General features: G+C 44.2%; 3 protein-coding genes across 3 annotated transcripts; all 3 read right to left on the bottom strand.

Moving 5' to 3' along the window:
• LOC8063781 (zingipain-2) lies at window positions 1–1,823 on the bottom strand. The gene is made up of 4 exons (XM_021450235.1): window positions 1,242–1,823; window positions 894–1,126; window positions 648–788; window positions 1–463 (listed from the first exon to the last, which is right to left on the bottom strand). Exons 1-4 carry the CDS (start codon window positions 1,723–1,725, stop codon window positions 245–247), a joined length of 1,077 nt encoding a protein of 358 aa, XP_021305910.1. The 5' UTR covers window positions 1,726–1,823; the 3' UTR covers window positions 1–244.
• Window positions 3,946–8,135, bottom strand: LOC8063780 (probable glucuronosyltransferase Os06g0687900). The gene is made up of 3 exons (XM_002437441.2): window positions 6,976–8,135; window positions 6,333–6,881; window positions 3,946–4,440 (listed from the first exon to the last, which is right to left on the bottom strand). The coding sequence occupies exons 1-3, from the start codon at window positions 7,827–7,829 to the stop codon at window positions 4,242–4,244; spliced, it is 1,602 nt and encodes a 533-aa protein (XP_002437486.2). The 5' UTR covers window positions 7,830–8,135; the 3' UTR covers window positions 3,946–4,241.
• Window positions 9,303–14,625, bottom strand: LOC8065100 (EH domain-containing protein 1). Its single transcript, XM_002437440.2, has 16 exons — window positions 14,455–14,625; window positions 14,252–14,331; window positions 14,077–14,145; window positions 13,921–13,978; window positions 13,782–13,834; window positions 13,646–13,688; window positions 13,504–13,565; window positions 12,906–13,019; window positions 12,644–12,746; window positions 12,510–12,559; window positions 11,346–11,474; window positions 11,016–11,267; window positions 10,840–10,919; window positions 10,459–10,585; window positions 10,226–10,369; window positions 9,303–9,803 (listed from the first exon to the last, which is right to left on the bottom strand). Exons 1-16 carry the CDS (start codon window positions 14,537–14,539, stop codon window positions 9,618–9,620), a joined length of 1,635 nt encoding a protein of 544 aa, XP_002437485.1. The 5' UTR covers window positions 14,540–14,625; the 3' UTR covers window positions 9,303–9,617.

The following is a 21,599-nucleotide window of genomic DNA, read 5'->3' as shown; positions in this document are numbered from 1 at the left end:
TTTATTTTGTTACATAATATTAACTTTATTCATAACTTATTTGTCGTGTTACAAATAAATAAATAAAATTCAATAATGAGACCATTTTCACCAGAACACTCCATACAACAAACGCTTAATAAACGACGCTAATAAACAAAGACTCTTAGACACGCACCAGAGCAAGGGCAAGCGGTCAGCAGCCTACCGACAGCAAGAACCATCTTGATGTTTTTCTATCCATGGCTTAGCCGTACGTCGGCGGTCAGCGGCCGTTCTTGACGGGGTAGGACGCGTACATGGCGATGCCGCACTTGCCCATGGGCAAAAGCACGTTGCGCTTCATGCGGATGTAGCCAGACTCTCCCCACTCGGCGCCCCACGAGTTCTTGACGATCCAGAAGTCCTCGCCGTTGTCGCTGCCGTAGCCCACCGCCGTCACGCCGTGGTCCAGTATGAACCCGCACGGCCCGTTGAAGATGCCCTGCGCACGTACACAAGATTATATTATTGACCGACCGATCGATCAAGAAGAACAGTTCAGAACAAAGAAAAGCGAGCGCCTACTGCTAGCTGCTAGATCTCCTAGCTAGCTTAATTAGGGTTTAGTGATTGTGCTGCGATCCTTGCCCTTCACCCAAAATGAATACATGCATGCATATGGTTACCGAGCTGTAGTGTTGGAACGCAGGACTGCTCGAGTCAATGGCGACACTGACCGGCTGGTTCGCCACCGCCTTCTGCAGCGCCTCCTCATCGTTGGTCGGCACATTCTCGTATGAATCTATGGACACAACCTTCCTCTTCTCCTGCATTAATTTGAGCAAAATGCAAACTTTCTATAATCACTACCAATGGACTGCAGAGGATCGATGGCATATATATGAGATTTGTTAGATCGATGTTGTACCGACCCTGATTGCATCGCAGGTCCCGTTCGTTCCGATGAAGGGGTAGTCGGCCTCGGTGTCAATGCCGCCGTTGTCGATCACGAACTGGAAAGCTTTCTGCATCTCTCCACCCTGGCAGCCGTAGTCCTCAGTGTCGCAGTCAATCAGCTCCTGCTCCGACAGCGATATGAGGTTGTTCGTCACGATCTTGTTGATCCCCTCCATGGCTGCCACCGCCGAGAACGCCCAGCACCCACCTGCATGCATCATCCCTCACGGCAACACACACGCCAGAGATCATCATCAGTGGAAATCCTTGTAGTAGAACTTACTACCCCGGCTGGCAAGCATGGATCGAGACTGAGTACGAACCGCAGTCCAGCTGGTTCTTGACCCCGGTGACGGCGCCCTGCTGGCGCCAGTCGACGGCGTCGGGGAGGTCATCGCCGGCGCGGGGCAGGTAGCGGTCGCTGGCGACGCGGGGCAGAGTGGAGTTGAGGAAGCCGAGCGCGTGGGCGCGGAACTCCTCCAGGGTGAGGTCGGTGAAGGGGGTGAGGCCGAGGCGGAAGGTGTGGAGCCCGGCGTCCGCCTCCGCGTTGTGGGCGTCGATGTACCGCAGGTTGTCTCGGAACACCTTCAGACGTAGCCCGTCGGCGACGGAGATGCCGTCTCTTGGCCGGCCGTGCTCCGACTTCCACGTCTTGTAGAGCTGCCGCACCTCCTCGTCCGCCCGCTCCAGCGGCGCCGCCGAGCGCAAGTCGCGCGCCGCGGCGACGGTCGTCGCGGTGGCTACTGCCACCGTGAGCGCGAGCAGCGCCAGCGCTGCGCCGGCAACCGGTGAGCGTGCTGAACTCATGGCGATCCCCTCAAAGCCTCAAGCTCGATCGATCGGGGAAGCACGAAATGACGATCGAGAAGCTGAAGAGAAGGTGATCGACGACGACGAAGAGTACAATCTCTGAACTGCTGGTGTGTCTGCCAATGCAATGGCTTATCAAATATATAGCCACCGGAGGCAACGAACTGGCCCGACCGGACCCACACGGCCTACCCCACCACGCAACCTAAAAAGCTCGTGTGTTGATGCATGTCTCTGTCTGTTCTGAGTTCTCAAACAGAGGGCTGTTAAGCCACCATGTTAATGTGTTGATTTCAATTCAGCTGTCTGTCACTCAAAGAGAGAACTACGACGATGCTTGCTATGACACGGTCTCTGATTTAGCTTGAAACGGTTTCAAATGGAAGGAATGATCCACCTCAACACGTGGGAAGAGTTGAACAAAGTTTAAGATACAGCAGCTTCTACATTCCTCTGTTTTTAAGTGTGGCAGTCTAGAAGGATGTAACAGTTTAGTGAATAGAAAATAAAACAACTGTTTTTAAGTGTGGCAGTCTAGAAGGATGTAACAGTTTAGAAAATAAAGCCAGGTTTAATGGACTAGGCTGCAAGATTTTGATATGTGAGTTTTGCATTAGACATGTGCTTTACGAAAACGGAGTGGTAATCCATCATCGTCCAGGTCGATAAGAGTAGGATAAGTACTGGGTTGTAAAGTTGGAATAAAATTTTCAAGTCAAAATATGAGGCTATCTAGCACGTCAGTATCATATCTATATATATTAGACGTGAGGTTCCAAAAAAATAAGTTTAGTTTTTTTTTAAACCAAAGAAGAATTATACTAGATTATAGCGAGTACATCACCACAATACAAGCACTCTATAATACACAACATATATTCAGAATCTGATCATCTAAATTGTACTTATGCTTTGTATAGCTCCAAATCTCACATCCAAACCAAACCTATATGACGATTCATATGGATGATCGTACAAACAAACATTCGGCAAAAAGTCTGAGAACAAATGCATTAGTTATAAATCATCATATTACTCAATTAGAACCAAATGGATGGTTAGGCTAGTTAGAATGAATAAGCGTCTGCACTATACATAAAAAATACTACTTCCTCCATCCTAAATTACGTTGACTTCTAGAATTATTCTAAATCAAATTGTTTTAATTTTAAACTAACTTTATAGAAAAAACATCAACTGATTTAATGTCATTAGATATATCATATATTTTTATAAAATACTATTTTGGTGTATGATATTGTTACCTTTTTCTTAAAAAAATAGTTAAATTTAAGATTGGTTGACTTAATAAGGTGTTTTAGAAAATATATAATTTGTTTCAGAACACAGATTATCCCAATCGTACTCTGTTGTTTCAACCAAACCCATACTAGACACCAATCAGCCGTGACGGTCAAAAATAAAATGAACATCATCATATATATATAGTTATACATACTCGCCCCGTCCGGTTGCCCCGTCAACATGTCCAACAGTATCTTCAGAAATGTGCCTTGTCTTGGTCCTCGGATTTGGACCCAGCCGGTTATTTGTTTCTCCCATCCAAGCTGAGCACGATTTTTGATTGGATAATCGCAAGCAGCCGAGCAGAAGGAAATTACAGCGAGTCCAGAACTCCAGATTTCGGTTGGTCCAACGCCCTGGCGTGCAACTGATTTTGTCGCGAGCTGTGTGCGCGCGCCTGACGGAGGGTGCGCTGGCCGCTGGCTGGGTGGGTGTTACACCACCATGCACGCGCGTTGAGCAGTCACGATGCATGCCTTGCCGCCCGCCGCCGCGGCGGTGAAGAGACAGACGCAACACAAACCGGGGGAGCTCGCCGCCGTTTCGTTCGCGCAGGGAGCGGTCCTGCGGTCCGGGTGTCGCGCGTGCCCTTCGTTGCGTGCACCTGCTGGCTGCTGCTTTTCTGATCCTGGGTGCACACGCGGCGAGAAGTGGTCGCAAAGCTTCACGCGGTGCGGGTGCGGGTGTGCGTTACGCTTCCAGGACAGTCCCGCGGCTGCACCAGCAAACGACCCATCGCTGATACGACGTCTTCCGATTGCCCCGATCGTAAGATCCAATCCCAACACCGGTAGAAGGTCATGGACTACCTAGGCTTAAAAGATTCGTCTCGTCAATTTCGATCAAACTGTGCAATTAGTTTTTATTTTAGTCTATATTTAATACTCAATGCATATGTCTAAAAATTCAATGTAACGTAAAATCTGAAAAATTTTAAATTTTTTTAGGAACACAAGGCGACAGATTTCCAGAATTCAGCCACCATTTTCAGTTCCCAATGCAGCGTACATTACAACACAACAGATACAGCTACATTAAAAATGTGCACTCTACAGATAACATACCCAAGCGTGGACCATCGCCACAAGAGCAAAAACATCAGAAAAAAAAAAATAAACACAGCCACCGCCAGATTAACTGGATACGCTTCCTACTGTGTTTTTTGCAGGGTGTAAGAGATATACATTACAATGCCAGTAAGTTCTCCATCAGTTTTCTTGCCCTTGAGGGTCAGCCTTCCGTTTCGTGGTGCCTCGGGGCCGAGATGATTTGTTGGCTCTAGACAGCCGTCTATCCTCCTGCTCTTGCTTGTCATCCAACAACTCGGATGGAAGCTCGGTGGTGGTTTCAGGCCATGGAGTGCGCTTTGCAGGGACGACGACTTCCAAAGGCGGCTCAATCACCCACCTGCAAAAGAGCGTATTTAGTTGTGGCTGAGAAAGAAAAGGAAACCTAAATGGGCAAAAGAATTAAACAAGAGAGAGACATGAGGATCCAATTTCTTAGCTAACGGAACCCAATGTTTTCACTCTATGTTGGTTTCAATGAAACTAAGTGTTTTCCTTACAAAACCTTTTCTCTGTTCAAGCCTTCAAGGTCCCAGGAACAAGGTACATATGACACATGGTTATCAAAGACACTACTGTCATGAGAACCCAGTTTTTTCATTTCTTTTTTAGAATGATGAGGACCTGTCTTCAACCATGAGATCAGCCTAGATGCTAGATTTCATGCCAAACAGAACACGAAAAATTTAAACACTCTGTCTAATGTTAATAATGATATATTCAAATCTCTCTCGTGCCTTAGCCATGTGGCACCATGTCAATGGAAGAGGCTAATTGCTACGGTAGCATGTAATCTTATCTTAGACTCTAGTAGGCTTCAAATAAGCAGTGATTGTCTAGAATTTTCAAGAACCCAGTTTTTTTCAAGCACCTACAAGCATCAAATTTACAGGTTCAGCAGCTTAAGATCAACAAAAAACCTTTTAGTAGGGATGAAAATGGTCTGATACGGACAGATACCTACGGATATGAATACATATAGCTACAGCATTTCTCAAATTTAGATTCGAATAGCATTAGTTGTGCCGGATAAGATATGAATGGATATCAACATCATATATGTCCGATTTGAGTATTCAGATATGGATGGGTCTGAACTCTAAACAATTCGAACTGATACAAACGGAAAATATCTGTACTATTTGTATGCCTACCTTTTGGTGCCAAAGCTAGTTGGGAGAGGTTACATGCCTAAATCAGTTTACAATAAGAAGGCACATACGAATTGGACACAATGTAGACAAAGCAAAGAAAATATATTTAAGCTGCATATCAAAATTAAATCCCTTGTACAAAGTAAAACTAAACATGATGCCTTCAGTAGCACAAAGCAAATTTCATACTTCGTTGATCCCAAATATGAGATTTGTCCTAAGTCAAACTTTTTACAAAAAACTTTGACAGGTAGTATCTATAGAAAATTATATCAAATGAAAAGAGATATATGTTGTACAATTAATTTTACATAATGAATCTACTTGTGTTGTCAACATACATAAAATTTCAGTTATTGATTGTCAAAGTTGAAGCTTTTTTACTAGGACAGACCTAGATAGGCTTATACTTACAATCGGAGCTTCACAGGAAGTAGATTATAGAGTTTTCAATCACAGTGTTTGCCGGTATTATGAGATCCTAGACAAGTATGGAAACTCTTATGGCCAGACCAGACTGGCTTAGTGACAAGACAACATAAACTATTTTACTTGAGGTATTAAGGGACTACTGTAAAGCAGTTGTTGGGACATACTTATCTCAGTGCAATCAGTCAATCACATTCAATACGATAAAATCCATATAAGATCCATAGGCAACAGAGAGCCTGTTTGGCAAGACGTGTGGAGCTAAGGTTTGGTGTACACCAGAAGTGTCGGGGTGTGGATGTCTCATTTTATTTAAAGACAAACTAGTTATTTATACAAACGCCAAACCTGGCGTGGTCCGCATGGATCTTGAAGATGGAGCTCAGCCTAACAGGGCCAATGTTTCAGTTGCTGGGTAGCTATTAGACAGTTGGTTTATATCCAGATGCCACATATATAAATATATTCATTGGAGATTTTGAGCCCGTGAACCTAGCTAAGTCTGATAAGAACTAAATTAACAAGGTTAAAAAAGGTAGTTTCCATGACTCTAGATGCTCGAATCTTGGATGCTAATCAAACAGTGTAATCTTTCCCAATAGCATAGAGGTAATAAAAATGCCAAATAATGGGATGTAAAAAAACTCACCCCTGAGGAAACTTGCTATCAGCCCGTGCTTCAACACGGAGCCACCACAGAAGGACCTTCTTCCCACAGTTCCCTAGTGGCTCAACAGAGGATGGATCATTCAATAGAGCAAGTGGGTTCTCAATCTCCTCTCCATTCTCGCCCACAGCATCAAGATCCTTCACCCAGTCAGGCTTGCCATCAGCCTCCTTCCACAGCATTCTCGAGTTCAGCACAAAACCAGCCCACTCCAAACCCCTGGGCAGAACAGGGGCTGCCTCACCAACCACTGTGGCGGTCTTCCCAGAGAAGGGCAGTGAGTTGAACGTGTGCCATCCAGCCAGATGCCCTGAGGAGTTGCAAGCAGGGCCCTGGACTGGAAGAGGCATATTCTGCTTGTCCTCCTCGCTTAGCCGTAGTTGATCTGCCGTTCCAGTATGCGCAAGGATTCCAACGGATACAGCACCCATCCACTGGACCTTCTGCACCTCATCGAACAGCTCCATGCTATGAACATTGCTGTCGTCCGCAAACACAACCACACCATCCATCTTCCTCTCACGGATCACGCTGCACAAGGAAACTGATCCTTCATCAGCCACCTTCTTTCCACAAATACTACTAGCTAGCTGAAGAGGTAGCAGTAGTAGGAAACCATACATACCGTAGGGCGTGGAGGCGCATCCGGTTCTCAGTGGCGTGGCGGTCGGCCCATTCATGAGGCATGCGGTCAGGGAAGGGGATGTGGACGAAAGTGAGGCCAGAGCGCGCCAGCATCGACGCCGTGGCGTTGGTGGTGCCGCCTGCCTCGACGACGATCCAGGTGAGCGGGTACGGCACGTTGCGGAGGGAGTGGAGGAGGCCGGTGAGGTGGAGCGCCTGGAACGCACGGGAGTAGGTCGGGGTGACGACAAGCACCTGCCTGGGCTCCTTGACGCCGTACCAGCGCCGCTGCTCCTCCTGCACGCGCTCCATGATCCGGTGCGCGCGCATCACCTCGACGGGGTCCGGGTGCGGCCACGGCCGGATCCGAATCCCGTGCCTCCCCACCACGACGTGGCTCTGCGGGTTCCCCGACGACGCCGCCCCCTTGTTGTCGCCCGCCGCCTCCAGCGCGGTGCGGTTAGCGGGGCCGGAAGGGGGAGTGTTGGCGGCGGCGAAGGAGAGCGTGAAGGTGTTGGTGGTCGTCGTCGTGGTTGTCGTCGTTGTGGTGGTAGTCGTGGTGGCGCGCAGGACCGCGGCCGAGGAGGACGAGGTGGTGGAGTGGTAGAGCGCGGTGGTGGAGAAGAGCAGGAAGAAGAGGAGCCGCGAGAAGCGGAAGCCGAGGAAGAGCGAGATGAGGCAGCAGAGCGCGTGGAGCAGGAACCAGAAGGTGGAGGAGGCCGGCGCCCGCGGGCCCGCGCCGCCGCCGTCGGCCATAGCCCCGTCTCCCCCCGCTGCGCCGCCGCCCGACGACGACCGCGCGGCCGCCGCCGACGAGCGCCGCAGCTGGCTCTGCGGCAGCAGCGACTTCATCATAGCCGCCGGATCTGGTGGGTTCCCCCCGCCGCCCGGCGCTCCCTCCTCCTCCTCCTCCGCCCGGCTCGAAGCGAATCAATCGATCGCGCTCGTCGGCGGGTAGGGGTGAGGTGGGGGTGGACGGTGGGGGTGGGGTGGATAGTTTTTGAGGGGGAGAGGTTGGTGGGGGGTGAAGTGCGGTGCACGAAACAGCGGGTGCGGAGGTGAGGTGAGGTGAGCTATCAATTGTTGGGCAGAGGAAAAGGAGGGGAAGCGAGGAGAGCGTTGGGTTGGGTACTGGGTTGGGTTGGTGCCCGACGGGGACGGGGGACGGGGTCGCTGGAGCCGCGAAGAAGCCAAATGCGCAAGCGCGGTGCGGGGGGGCGCGAGGCGAGGGCGAGGGCGAGGACGGGGGGATCGGGTTGGGGGAGTTTGGTGAGGAGGTGGGGGCGGGATGCCGAACCCGCGGGCCGCGGGGCGCGGACGGGGTCGGCGGCGCGGCGTGGCGCGGGAGAGGGGGGTTGGACTGGAGTACTACTGGACAAGGCCGCTGGCCGCGGGTCGGTCGCCGGAGACACTTGCGCGTTCGGTGACGGCGTGTCGCCGTGTCCCGTGTCGTCATTCTGTGTGTTTTTTTTTATATAAAAACATATACATTTTTGCTTCGTTTTTTTAGAGAGGTGTGGTAGTGGTTTGTGTTTGCCACGTTTTCAATGATTGAGAGAGGCAGCTGCCGGCGTCGGCGGGACTCAGGTTTGTGCCAGCTGCGTTTGACTTCCAAGCTTTTTTTTTAGAATGTTTGACTTCCGAGCTTTAGCGTCGGTTCAGTTTTTTTTTTGGTCCCGGATGTAAAGATAGCTATGTTTGGACATGCTATCTTTGGTCATAATTCTTAGGGTATGTCTAGTCTAAATTCCATAGAAATGTAGTTCAATAAGGGCCTGTTTTTGACAAGGTTTTTCTCTGGCTCCAGCTCTGACTCCTACAGAGGAGTCCTGCTAAATTTTTTTTTAAGAAACTGTTTTTTTAAGTAAAAAGCAGATGAGTTGAAGCCATTTTGGCGAAACCACAATTTGTGGCTTCACTGAAACGGTTGTGGCTCCTCTAGAAGAGCCCTGCTAAACAAGTCTAAATTATACACAGTCACGCTCCCGCACAAATTTAAGCTCAGCTTTAGCTACCGCCCGTCAGTAGCAAGGCTATATAGAAACATGAAATTCACTTCATTCTTTGGCTCTATTGTGGCAGAAAAACAATAGTATTATCCAATCTCAGGACAACTTATCAGCCAAACAAATAAGGCATTTATTGAGTTAATTTCTCAAAGGTTCGTCCTTCAAAAAATATCTGATTTTGCAGTGACACAACATACATGATATTCATGAACAAATCCACATATAACTATATATAAGCAAAACAAGGAGCCAAGTTCAGGGCAACACCCCACGGTGGTCAGAATATTCTTCATGGATAGACCGAACCACATTACCCAGCTGTTCCAAAATGAATAAATACTCATTTGAAGAAATAATGAGAATAAATAGTATATTCTTTAACACTAATATCACTGTTTAGTCGATTTTACATGACCAGATGTCTGGTGAAAGCTTGAGCAATGGATCTACGATTCTTATGCATACAGTTATATAATGGTGAAGCATGGATGACAATGAACGCCCCACGACCTTCACTGCGATGATTCACGTTGCCAGACAATTCCAAAGTTATGGAATGCAGCATCAATCCATGCCCCACTCAATCCCTCATCCTGGTGCAGATCGAAGTCATCTTTCAGCTGCCTGTATGGGTTCACTCGTATGGGTTTCTGAAGTTCTTGAGAAGTTCTGGAATGTCATATCCAAGCATATCATCCACGGCCTGTATCATCTTGGGCTTGACCTTCTCAAACTTGTCAAAGCTATACCCACTCAAGACTTCTTTGAAGTGCTCCACATAAGGAAAATCTCCCGACGGAAGGTGGTATTCCCGTTGCACCTATTCCGCCAGTCAGCAGTTGTTGATTAGAGCATGAAAATTATATGGAAAGAATATGTAAGGGGAATGCTTCACATGGCATCCAGTAAAAGAAAAGAGAGAACTGTGCAACTGAAATGAAAAAGGAAGAGCCCAGAATTCACACCATTGGCGAAATCAACCAACTTTTACTGTCACTATTTTAGAATGTGTGAAAGTAGTAAAATAACCGAAACTTAAGGTGCAAGCTGGCTACATGAAACAAGCCACGAGACCATGATACGCACCCCCCACCCCACCACCACCACCCACCCACACAAACACATGGTAAGAGGACATCTGACAGAAAAAAGAGGACCTAACATAAGGAAGGACCTCTGCGCCTTTTCAATCTACAATGATCCTATATCGACTAGAGAACTTAAGAACCTCAAAATACATACCTTTGCAAACTCATCGGGCAGATTGTCTATGAGTCGTTGTTGGGCTTTTGCTTTGCCCATCATTGTAGGCATCTCCTTCTTCAGATGGCCTATTATATAAGCATGGATCTTGGCAGCTCTAGCACGTTTAACAAATTCATTGATCTGCAAGGCACAGAATACTGATGTTAATATGCAAATACTGATTAGTTAGGACTGAAAAAACACATGGAAAAAAATAAGAAAAGATTTACCCGACGGTCACAGGCTTTCTTGGGGATATCTTTGAGATCAGAAAGGAGATCATCTTGCTCTCTCTCAAATAGTTCCTTTCCAAGTGGACCAACAGCTGATTCATTTACTGGTTTGTCATTGAATGATCTACAAACAAACATGGAAGTTACTTGAATGATTTGCAGGCACTTGAATGTTCTAAGGTCAATACCAGAACAAGATTCAAATATACTATTGTTTAAGTAATGGAGAAATCCAGTAATACCCGAGTCAAGCTTTAATAGGGTAAATGAAATACATCAATACTCTAGTTGTAAATTCTGAAGTTGCAATTTGAAGATATTATGTAATCTATCACAAAATATTTTAGCTATAAAGAAGATCAAGGTATCAGAAGTTACCCAATATAAACACGTGAAACCTCAGGTGTATTCAATACTTTCCCAAGAGACCACATCAATGCACCATAAACTCTCATAAGCTGCATGTCATGAGAGAAGGGCTATTAATACATAGAGCAAAAAAAAGCAAAATGCCCCATCAGAATTTAAGACACAGAAAGATCCACGAATACTACCTGTTGAGTGTCTACTTGATCTGCCTTGTTCAAAACTACACGAATTTTGTCATCATGTCCACGTAATGATCCAATGACACGTTTGAACTCATCGCTGATATCAAGCTTATGAGGATCAAACAGAAGAAGAATAAGATCACATTTCGCAGCAAACCATGATGTCACGCCAGTGAAATCATAGCTGCGTTGCGTGCGTTGCTTCTCACCAGAAAGAACACCAGGTGTGTCAACAAATGTGATATGCTCTAGCAGCTTCAAGGTAAATGTTTGGTATCAGTTTCCAGATTACATGCCTTTTAGGTTTTCACTTGCATCAAAATTAAATCTTACTGGATGTCGCATCTGAGAGCACTCAAACTTGGACAAAAATGCAGTCCCAAATGTTGTAAGACCACTAAAAGGCATGTCAGCTTGAACAGCAATAGTATTTCCAGGAATAGTCCTTTCATCAGGTCCTGACTGGCAAGCATACATAAGTTAACTGGAGCGACAGAAAGGGGAAAGTATTGTAGGTATAAAACATGTGGTAATGTAATAGATGGCACACAGGCAATTCATACTGCTTATACTGCAGTTGCGTTGAAATAACTGAAATTGGTCAAAGAGTGTGCCAATAGATGCTTAGTAGCTATTGCAAGTTTCACAAGAAAGAATTTGCATAAATCTAGCGATGATGAACTCAAACTTAATATTGATTTGGAGATATGTGCACTATGCTTCTTTTACCACCTTTTACATTAGCTAACATTCCCAACAAACCCCAAGGAATCAGAAACAATCATAAATATGATAGCTGGCGATATAATTGCAGCTCAGCATTTCAGAGAAAATTTAGAGAAAAAGGTGCAGGCTGCCAATCACAACGCAACAGCTGTCAACCAGAAAATTGACAGTATTTTCACAAAGCATAGAAAGACAATCAGATCCAAACATCTTATAGAAATGAACAAGCAATGCATCCCAAAAACACTAATTTTGGTTCTTGTTGGCAACAGGAAGACCCCCCCCCCCCCAACCACCACCACCACCAAAGAAATGACAGACTGGTAAATTTGCATAGGCCGTAGCACCTAAGAAAATTATGGCATCAGCACCATCGCTATTTTTTCTTCCTTGTAATACTTGTACCCCAAATAGAGAACCCAGATCAGCTTATACTCTTTGCATTCTGTTTACTATGTAGAAAACTCTGCATGCTCTTGAGGATTTCACGAACTATGTCTGGAAAAACTGTGACGACACTCAAAGGCATAAAGTCATATCCATTCTGTGTCATTATCTATCATCTGTAAAGCCAACATCTTAGAAGGGGTGCATAGGTAACTAACGATGTAAATTCCCTATCCAAAGTTTCGAGAAAAATGTTGGATTGCTTCATCCGTTCATCGTTTCAACTTTCAACTAAAATTCCTTCACAAATCAAATAAGAAGTTTAAATCATTTGATGCACCTATTATAGCTACAAAGAGAAATCCTAAGTTTTGCTCAGTTTACCATGACAACTACAAATCTGTCTGTTGTTGGCTCTGGTCCAATATGGGCACCTGCAAATGCAAAACATAAACTGTCAGACAGCACGTTACTTGAACAAACCTGGGAAACTAGAGGTACATCTGGTAGATATAAACCTGGATAGCTTGTTCTTAGCAGATGCTTAATAAAAGTTGTTTTACCAGTAGAATATTGACCTAAGAGCATAACCATTGGCTTTGCATCAAAATCACTACTTGTCTGCAACACCAAAAAAAAAGGATTAACAATATTCTGCAAGAAAGGGAGTTATTTTGAACAACATGACAAGGAAACAGCAATAATAATGGCATATGAGGACACAGGAAAGTAGCATTTCTGTTTCATAACGTATCCAGAAACTGGGAATACAGTGTGTACCAGCAAAGGGGAGACAAAATCATTGAACTTGTATGTAACTTCCAAAGGCTTCAGTTTTTCGATATAAAGTTTTTTCAAGCCATCGATGACAGAGGTAACAGCAGTCAGAGGTATCTGTTTATATGTAACACCATAAAAGGAAAGATCAGCAATAATGATAAATGTGACATTGACAAAATTAGGGTCAACTCACAGCATTTATTGATATAGGGAAAGTTCTTAATATTGGTGGAAAAAAATCTGGAAAGTTAATAATGCACAACAGAAACACAATTACTGAGAGCTATGTTGTCTTACAAACATTTTGGTGGACTGTGGGCTTCATTTTAGACAACTTACATGTATCATACTGTTTTCAAGCTCGTTAACAGACCAGATACAGTTAAAATAAATAGGTAACCAGCTAAGGCGGCTTACACAAGCTAAACAAGTAAACTTGCTGCCTTTTCCTTTTACTAACGTAAAAATGACAGAAAACTGAACTAAGGTCATAGTAGAATTTTCCTCAAAAGTTGTTTTGGTGCTGGTATGCAATAGATATTCACAAGAGCAATATTCTAGGAGCATACAGAAGTCACAAGAAAATTGTGAGTATTACCTTCTTTGATGACTTTGAGCTGAACCATTTGTTCGTTAAAGTAGATTGTTCTTGAGGATATCCTGCATGGATTAAAAAAATAGGTTTGTATCATTGATTTCCCCCCAAGCATGAATCTCCTGTTAAAGAGTGCATTACTTACCATCCATTTCTGGATCAACACGCTTCACCAAATGCTTAGATTTCTGAAAGCAGTTGCCATCGTAGTTAATACAAGGCATTGAGATAAAAGCACAAATTTGATAAAGAAACACCATAAGGACACAGTAATACATTACCGCAAGTAGGGCATCCAAACCTTCCATAACAGGTGGATTCAAACTTATCAAATCTGTCAGATATAACCTTACACTTGTTAGCAGTAAATAAATAAGCATAATGCGATCAAATAGACTTGATTTGGAGGCTAGCAACAACCATCTCGCTTAAGGCTATCTTGAGTAATCTCATTCCCTGCTTGTGCCAGAGAGACTAGCTGCCAATTTAAACAAGCCCATTAGTGACGAACAATAACCCAAATCACCTCGTGGAGACAGAGAGCACAACAAAAACATCAAATAGACGAGGGAAAACCTGCATCGCCGTGACGAATTCAGGGAAACCCAGGTACCCCTGCCGTCTGGTGTCCGAGATAGCCCAGACCTTGAATCGCAGCACGGTTAGACAAAAATGGCACATACATTAAAAACCAATAGCTCCGCAAGCAGAACAAAGCCAGGAAGGGGATTAGTAGCGAGAGCCAGCGCACCTGCTTGAGGTCGGGGCGGGAGAGCTTGGACATGCCGAAAAACTTGATCGCGTCGGGTCCTGTGATGCGGCCATCCCCATCTGCAAACACCGTCGATTAGAAGACCACACATCCAGGGCCAGGCGAACAACAGTGGGAAGGGGATTGGGGATCGAGGGGGAACAGAGCAGAGGAGAGCAGGGGGTGGGGGGCAGGAATCGGACCTGCGTCCGCGAGCGCGAACCACTCCTGGTAGATCTTCTGGTGCTCCTTGGAGCAGCTGCTCACGGGGTACTGCCCGATCTCCATGGCCGGGCGCCGGCGGTCGCCGCGCTCCGCTTTACCGCCGGGCGAAGCAAGCAAAACCCTACGACGTGGCCTCACTGTGTGGAAACAGGAACAGAGTTTTCAAATGGGCTTTTTTACCTGAGCTCGAGTGCTCGACATCGACTCGAGCTCCAGGGGGTGGTGCGGCCGTGGAGTTTGGCTCCAACCCACGCGAGGTGGCTGCCGAACGCGTCAAAAAGCGTTGACGCTGCCGTGCCAGCTCGTGGCACGATGGCCGAATGGGATAAAGTGGGAGCGCACCCGATCCTACGTGTCCTGTTCTTCCGAGGATCGATCAGCCCGGGTGTAGTATCTGAAAGAAATCAGGTGTGCCGACTCTGTCGAATTGTGATTGCACACCCTTTTTTTTTTTTGGCACAGTTTCTGCTATCTCCGTCAACAACGAAAAATACCCCGTTCATTTTTATCCTATATATCATACTACATGTATATAGAGCAAGATTAATATATCTAGAAAAAACAAAATATCTTATACTTTAATATTTAAGAAGTACCGTTTTAGTTCTATCCTAATTTCTAAGTCAAATCAGGGATTCTATAGTTTGATCAAATTTATAAAAATACTCATAACACTCCCTCATATACCATTTTTAGTACATAGTGATACCGAATACGTATAAACTGAAAATATACTACCTTATAATAAATCTAATCTATTTGGTGCCAAATAACATTAATATTTTTAATAGACATGATCAAATCTAAAATGGTTTGACTCGTTTTTTCGGCTTTAGCGAGCAACTCCATGAACTTTGTAGAAGTATCTCCGAGAGTTCCCACTACTCCTAATCTTGATTTTTTTAGCTAGGTTTAAACAATTGCTCTTAACAACTTCTTATCTCAACTCTCAATCTTTTCGCACTTAGGAAAATAAATGGTTATGATAATTTAAAAATAGTTTAGGATTCTTAATACAAAATTATCCTATATTTTAGGGTTGAGATTTCAAAAACGGTTGAAGAAACATATGTGCCTATTTCTTTTTAGGCACTTGAAAAACAACTCATTGATTTATCAATTGTTTTTTTAAGAAAAACTATTGGTGATGCTCTAAATGAACTCCCTATTTGACTTTTTAAAAAACAAGGAAAAAAACTCATCCATCATCTTGGTAAAACAGTTCCTTCATAAAAATAAAAATAAAAGTTGCTAAAACTTCTCTCCAACTACTCAGTAACTTTTCGTGTCGGGTACAGCCGGGTGAGGCTAGTCCTGACATTTTGGTAGAGGTAGCCCTAACCTATGCCCCTAGCTATGACTGGATGAAGGGTATAAAAAATCATTGTATAAATGTGTCGGTTGATGAACAATTCTTTTTTTTTCTTTTGCAATTATATGTGAAAAGGTTTTGTCGGTCGATGAATAGGATTCATAATATGTAAGATGTCAAATTGTTTTTGTTGTGCTCTCATATTTTTCTTACATTAAGTATAATATATATATATATATATATATATATATATATATATATATATATATATATATATATATATATATATATATATATATATATATATATATATATACATCTAAGATCAATGATAGGCATGCATATTGCACACACAGTTAGCCGAGACCGACTTATCCATATGGATTCATATTTTCAGTCTCTTGGAGATGACATTCACCTAAGTTTCAATGTCTTGTTATATCGTCGCATCTTGCATGGAGCTCATGTTGCACTTGTGCTAGAACCAGACCTGACACAAAATTGCTTTGATCTCCACGATGCTTTTGTAAGCTCTTTGTTTGGGTGGTCCGCCACATTGCGGATGCGACGACGGAATATGGGGTCAAAATAACATGTGGTGTTTAAGATCCAAGAAACAATGAATCCAATTCCTCCTAGACGTAAAATGTCTGGTCTGTCTTGACCAAAAGGTAGAGACAAAACTTTACATGGAATCGAGTACAAACCATGATATAAGTAAGGTGTGGAAGAAGAGGCCATTGGAACTTGCACGTTTAATGGTCATCCGAATCCAAAGCCTTAAACTTGCGTCGTAGTTGGACGATTTCACGTACAATCCAAACTGTACCGATGCAATACATCCAAGTTCCCAAGGTGTAGAGGCGCTCAAGGAACTTCCCAATGTCGCGCGGACTGTGAAGAGTGAATGGAAGAAATAAAGACACACTCAGAATCTAAAAGAATTAAATGGAAGACCATACTAGTACAGAGCACAAATTTACCTTGAGCAATAATCGCACTCATCGTTCTACTGCTTCCACCTTTGGACACTTATCATCTCCTGGTGCACTGAGCTCTTCCTGAACGAATTCATCTGCGGCAAACACGGCAGCACAGAAGCTTCTCAGTTCAAGATTATTTAGGCCTTGTTTAGTTCCAAAAAATTTTACAAATTTTTTTAGATTTTCCGTCACATCGAATCTTGCGGCACATACATGTAACATTAAATATAAATAAAAGAAATAACTAATTGCATAGTTCATCTGTAATTTGCGAGACGAATTTTTTAAGCCTAGTTAGTCTATGATTGGACTTTATTTGTCAAATACAAACGAAAGTGCTACAATGTTTATTTTGAAAAAAAAAATTGAAAGTAAACAAGGCCGACCGAGCAAGATGAAAAAGGTAAATATTCTTCTTTATTTATTTCAGAGCAGGAGCCAGATTCTAATCTAAAATACTAGTTTGCATCATCCTTCAAAAAATAAAGAAAGAAACATAATCCATATCCAAAAATTGTTTTTGCATGAGGATTTGGACTAAGTCTTCTACTATTTATGCCTTAGAGCATCTCCATCAGTTATGCAATTGAAATTTGCCATTTGTTGGAGTTTGCCAAGTCCCTAAACGTTTTGCCAAAGGAAAAATAAGTTCATCTCCAAGTGTTTGGCATTTTTGACTTGGCATATCCCAAAATAGTGGACCCAACTATTTTTGTCCGAGAATCTTTCATCTTCGCGGAAAATTTTCTCGCGCGTCGCGCGGGCGTCCATCGCGCGCAATTCCTTTGCCCGTCGCCGCCAATTCTCTCGCGCGTCGCCGCTTGGTCCACGTCGACGCTTGGTCCAGGTCGTCGAAATCCGATCGAGGCAACAGTCCCAGGCTGCACCGCGGCATCCAGGTCGCAAGGGAAAAAGAAGGCGACGCGTAGAAAAAAGGAGGCGGCGCGCGGGGGAAAGAAAATAGTCGCGCGCGGGGAGGAGTCGTTTCGCGGGAAACTACCGCGACGTGGGGAGTACGGGCACGACAAGGAGTTCAAGATTCTCGGGATATCAAAATTGCCAAGTCATTGTGCTTATGCAAAAATGCCAAGTTTGGTCCATCAAATGCCAAGTTTGCCAAAATGCATAAGTCAAATGCAAAACTGTTGGAGAGCAATTTTTAAGGTTTTTGGCAAATTTGAAGAATGCAAAGTCCAATTGCATAACTGTTGGAGATGCTCCAACGGTTTGCCATTCTAATTTTGGCATTTATGTTATTTGGCAAAAAGGTAAAAATCACTCCTCCAACGGTTTTGCAAACGAGTTTGCCATTTTAGTAAACTTGGCATTTGAGAGGCTCCCCTTGGCATATTTGGGAGTTGACTTTTGGATTGGCAAACGCTTGCGGCCGGTTTTCCTACGTCAATTCCGTGCGCGGCCTGGTCTCTTTGGCGTCGTTTCCTTCGTTGTAGGGAGTCCTCGCGCCAAATAGAGTCCGCGCCGCCATTGGTTTGCCGTGACTCAAAGACGCAGATCGAGTCTGCTACGTCGTCACTCCCTGAACGCGATTAAAATACGCCGATCGAGTCTGCTACATCCCTCCCTGAAGATCGCGCGCGTCTGGACAGAAACACGCGAGCGGCCATTGCATCCACGCAGCTGAGCGATCGCCACTAGGTAATTGCCAAGTCCAAAATGACAAACCATTAGGGATGGCCATATTTTTTCCTTTGCATTTGCAATTAGGAGTTGGCAAACAACAACAAATACCAAACCAAAATTGTCAAACCATTGGAAGTGCTCTAATTAGTTGGACCATTCAGCATGCTTAGCAGGTTCTCTTGTCTTGAAAGTAACGAGGCATGTCGACAGTTGTCAATCAATCATTAAACCAAGTTATATCATAGTTGCTATCAAAAGTTAACTTCTTGGCGAGACATCTCTTCTGTAAAAATATTTGCTTAGGAGATCTTTTTATTAGTATGTTTTCTTTAGACGAACCTTTTCAGTAAGATTGGTAACATGAAACTGCTGTTATTTAGCAATCTGATTAAAACTTTATCCATGTTATTATTTAATTAATTAATTAATCACACTATATCCAACAATGCAAGGACGTTAGAATGGTCTGTAAGGCCAGTCTCAATGAGAGTTACATTAGAGTTTTATGCACATTAAATATGCTGATGTGGCGCTATATTAATGAAGAGGGAGATGATAAGAGTTTCATGGGAGTAGAGAGAGTTTCATCCTCATAAAACTCCTATGCACTGTTTCTAAAATATTGATGTATTGGAAACTGTGTCATAAAACTCTCATTGAGGATGGCCTAACAACATGTCCGACAAATCTTCTTACAAGCGTTTTTATCTGTTCCTCCTGTACGCTTGGTAGTCATTTGAGAAGTGTTCAACTAATGCTGTTATTATTAGGGCACTCACAATGCAAGACTCTATCACAGAGTCTAAGATAATTAACATATTATTTATGATATTTTGCTGATGTGGCAGCATATTTATTGAAGAAAGAAGTAGAAAAAATAAGACTCTAAGTCCATATTATTCGAGGTAATAAATAACTTTAGACTCTATGATAAAGTCTGGATTGTGAGTGCCCTTCCAGGAAGAAATGTGAGTTCAACAGTATACCTTCAGAACGTTTTCAGTGGTAGAAGGGCCTGAAGCAAAGTTTCTTTTTCCATGAATCAAAGAAGTGCCGGGCAGGGCCTGATAAGTGAAAAATGTGATCAGAATCAAAATAAAACAGACAATGAGAGATCACATCAGTTAATTGATGCATATAACTAATTGAACTGTGCAAACAAAAATATTGCAGATGAGAACCCATCATCCTGTTTCCTCAAAAAAAAAAGAACCCATCATCCTTCCAGCACATCAATATTTAAGTTGCAATGTAATCCTAATGCAACCTACGAAGCTGTAGTACGCATGAAATTTTCGACAACATTAAAAGATTTGAAAGATAGTGCAAGGGAACTAGGCATGAGCCTCTTCGCTCTAGGTGGGTAACCAGAGGCGAAGCTGTCCTCTACCTGAAAAAATGAAGAAACCCCGTTGACGCAAGCCGGATTGTTTGGGCGGAATTTGCGTGAAATCGTAATCAAATAATCAATGATCAAATCCTGAGACTTTTAGATGCTGACTGTCAGGGAACAATCTAGGCCACAGGCTGAATTGCAATGGCATCCAGCAGGCAGAGCAAGCAAGCGCCTACCGACGAGCTGACAGCCGTCTTATAATATAGGCCGTGCATGGAGCGGCCTCAGCCCCTTCAAGAGGTCATGACATGGCAAGACTCGCTTTGAAAGCTTGGTTCCCAGAAGCCGCAGCGCCATGGGTGTACGTCTCGCGTGAGGTGCGATCCAGACTCTAGAGGGCGATGAAGCCGGTCGTGGAGACGGAGAAGACGGTCGCAAAACTTCTATAAGCCACGGCGAGCAGATCCAGCCGGCGCAGGGGCAGTTGCATTGCAGCCTGCTGGGCTGGTTGGGCCTATGAGCCAGGAAAAACAAATAGGCCCACAATGTTGTATACTCCCAAGCATAAGTTCCTAGACTCTAAAAAATAAAAGATTGATCTGTACTATACCTGGGCAACGGGCCGGCCCGGCCCGGCCCGGCACGACACCGGGCCGGCCCGGCACGTTGCCTAACGGGCCGAGGGGGGCCGTCGTGCCCTGCGGGCCGTGCCTTACCGGCCTGCGGGCCTGACCTCCGGCCCAGGCACGGGCCCGTGGGCCATTTTGCGTACCGGGCGGGCCCGTCAGGCCGGGCCAGCCCATAGCCCGTTGAACAATAACATATCAATAAACACAGATTTAAAAGCATATTTCAAACACATTCATCAATTCATCACTTCATCAGTATAAAGAACACATTCAAATACATATGACAGATGTAGAGAATAGATTTAGATATTAAAATGAGTTATTTTATACAATGTTGTTATTTGACGGACCGGGCCGTGCCGGCCCGTGGGCCTGAAGTGCGGCCCAAGCACGGCCTGCAGCCCCGTGCCGTGCCAGCCCGAGCCCAATGACTTTCGGGCCGGGCCGGGCTAGGGCCGGGCCAAAATGACGGGCTTCGGGCCGTGCTCACGGGCTCGGGCTGCATGCCCAGGTATAATCTGTACCAATCTCGTAATGATACTCTCTTTTTTTTCTACGAAAGGAGATATATAGTCGCTTTCTTTTGGACCGTTTCTATGGCGACGAATCTCAACGAAGCTATCGGATTTCTTTTCACCGATCCGCTTCATTGACAAATGCACGTTCCTTTGCTCCAACTCCAAAGGTCAGTCATATTTTCACTTTGGCTTTTAGTTCAAAAAAAGCTTATTTTGACTATAGGTAAGATTTGGGCCGCCGGCAACTCTTGTGCTTCGTGCAATTCTACCGTTTAGGCATGCAAGGTACTCCCTTCGTCTTGAAATACTTAATCTTTTTCAAAATATTCATCACATCGAATCTTTAGACGTATGCATGGAGTATTAAATATAGACGAAAATAAAAACTAATTGCACAGTTTGGTTGGAATTAACGAGACGAATCTTTTAAGACTAGTTAGTCCATGATTGGATAATATTTGTCAAATACAAACAAAAGTGTTACAATGTCGATTTTCTAAAATTTTTTGGAACTAAACAAAGCCTAAAATATTTGATGTTCTCACTTTTGAATATATCTTTCTTTTTTCAATTGCCCTTTTGTTTTTTCCAATACTCCCTCCATTTCAAATTATAAGTTGTTTTAACCATTTTAGTATAGAGAGTATGCTATGTATCTAGACATAGTATGTTGTATCTAGATACATAGTAAAATTAAACTACCA

The sequence above is a fragment of the Sorghum bicolor genome, chromosome 10 (assembly GCF_000003195.3).
Source record: "Sorghum bicolor cultivar BTx623 chromosome 10, Sorghum_bicolor_NCBIv3, whole genome shotgun sequence".
Classification (NCBI taxonomy): domain Eukaryota; kingdom Viridiplantae; phylum Streptophyta; class Magnoliopsida; order Poales; family Poaceae; genus Sorghum; species Sorghum bicolor.
Note: the sequence above shows the minus strand (reverse complement) of the source record. Positions and strands in the feature narration are given on the sequence as shown.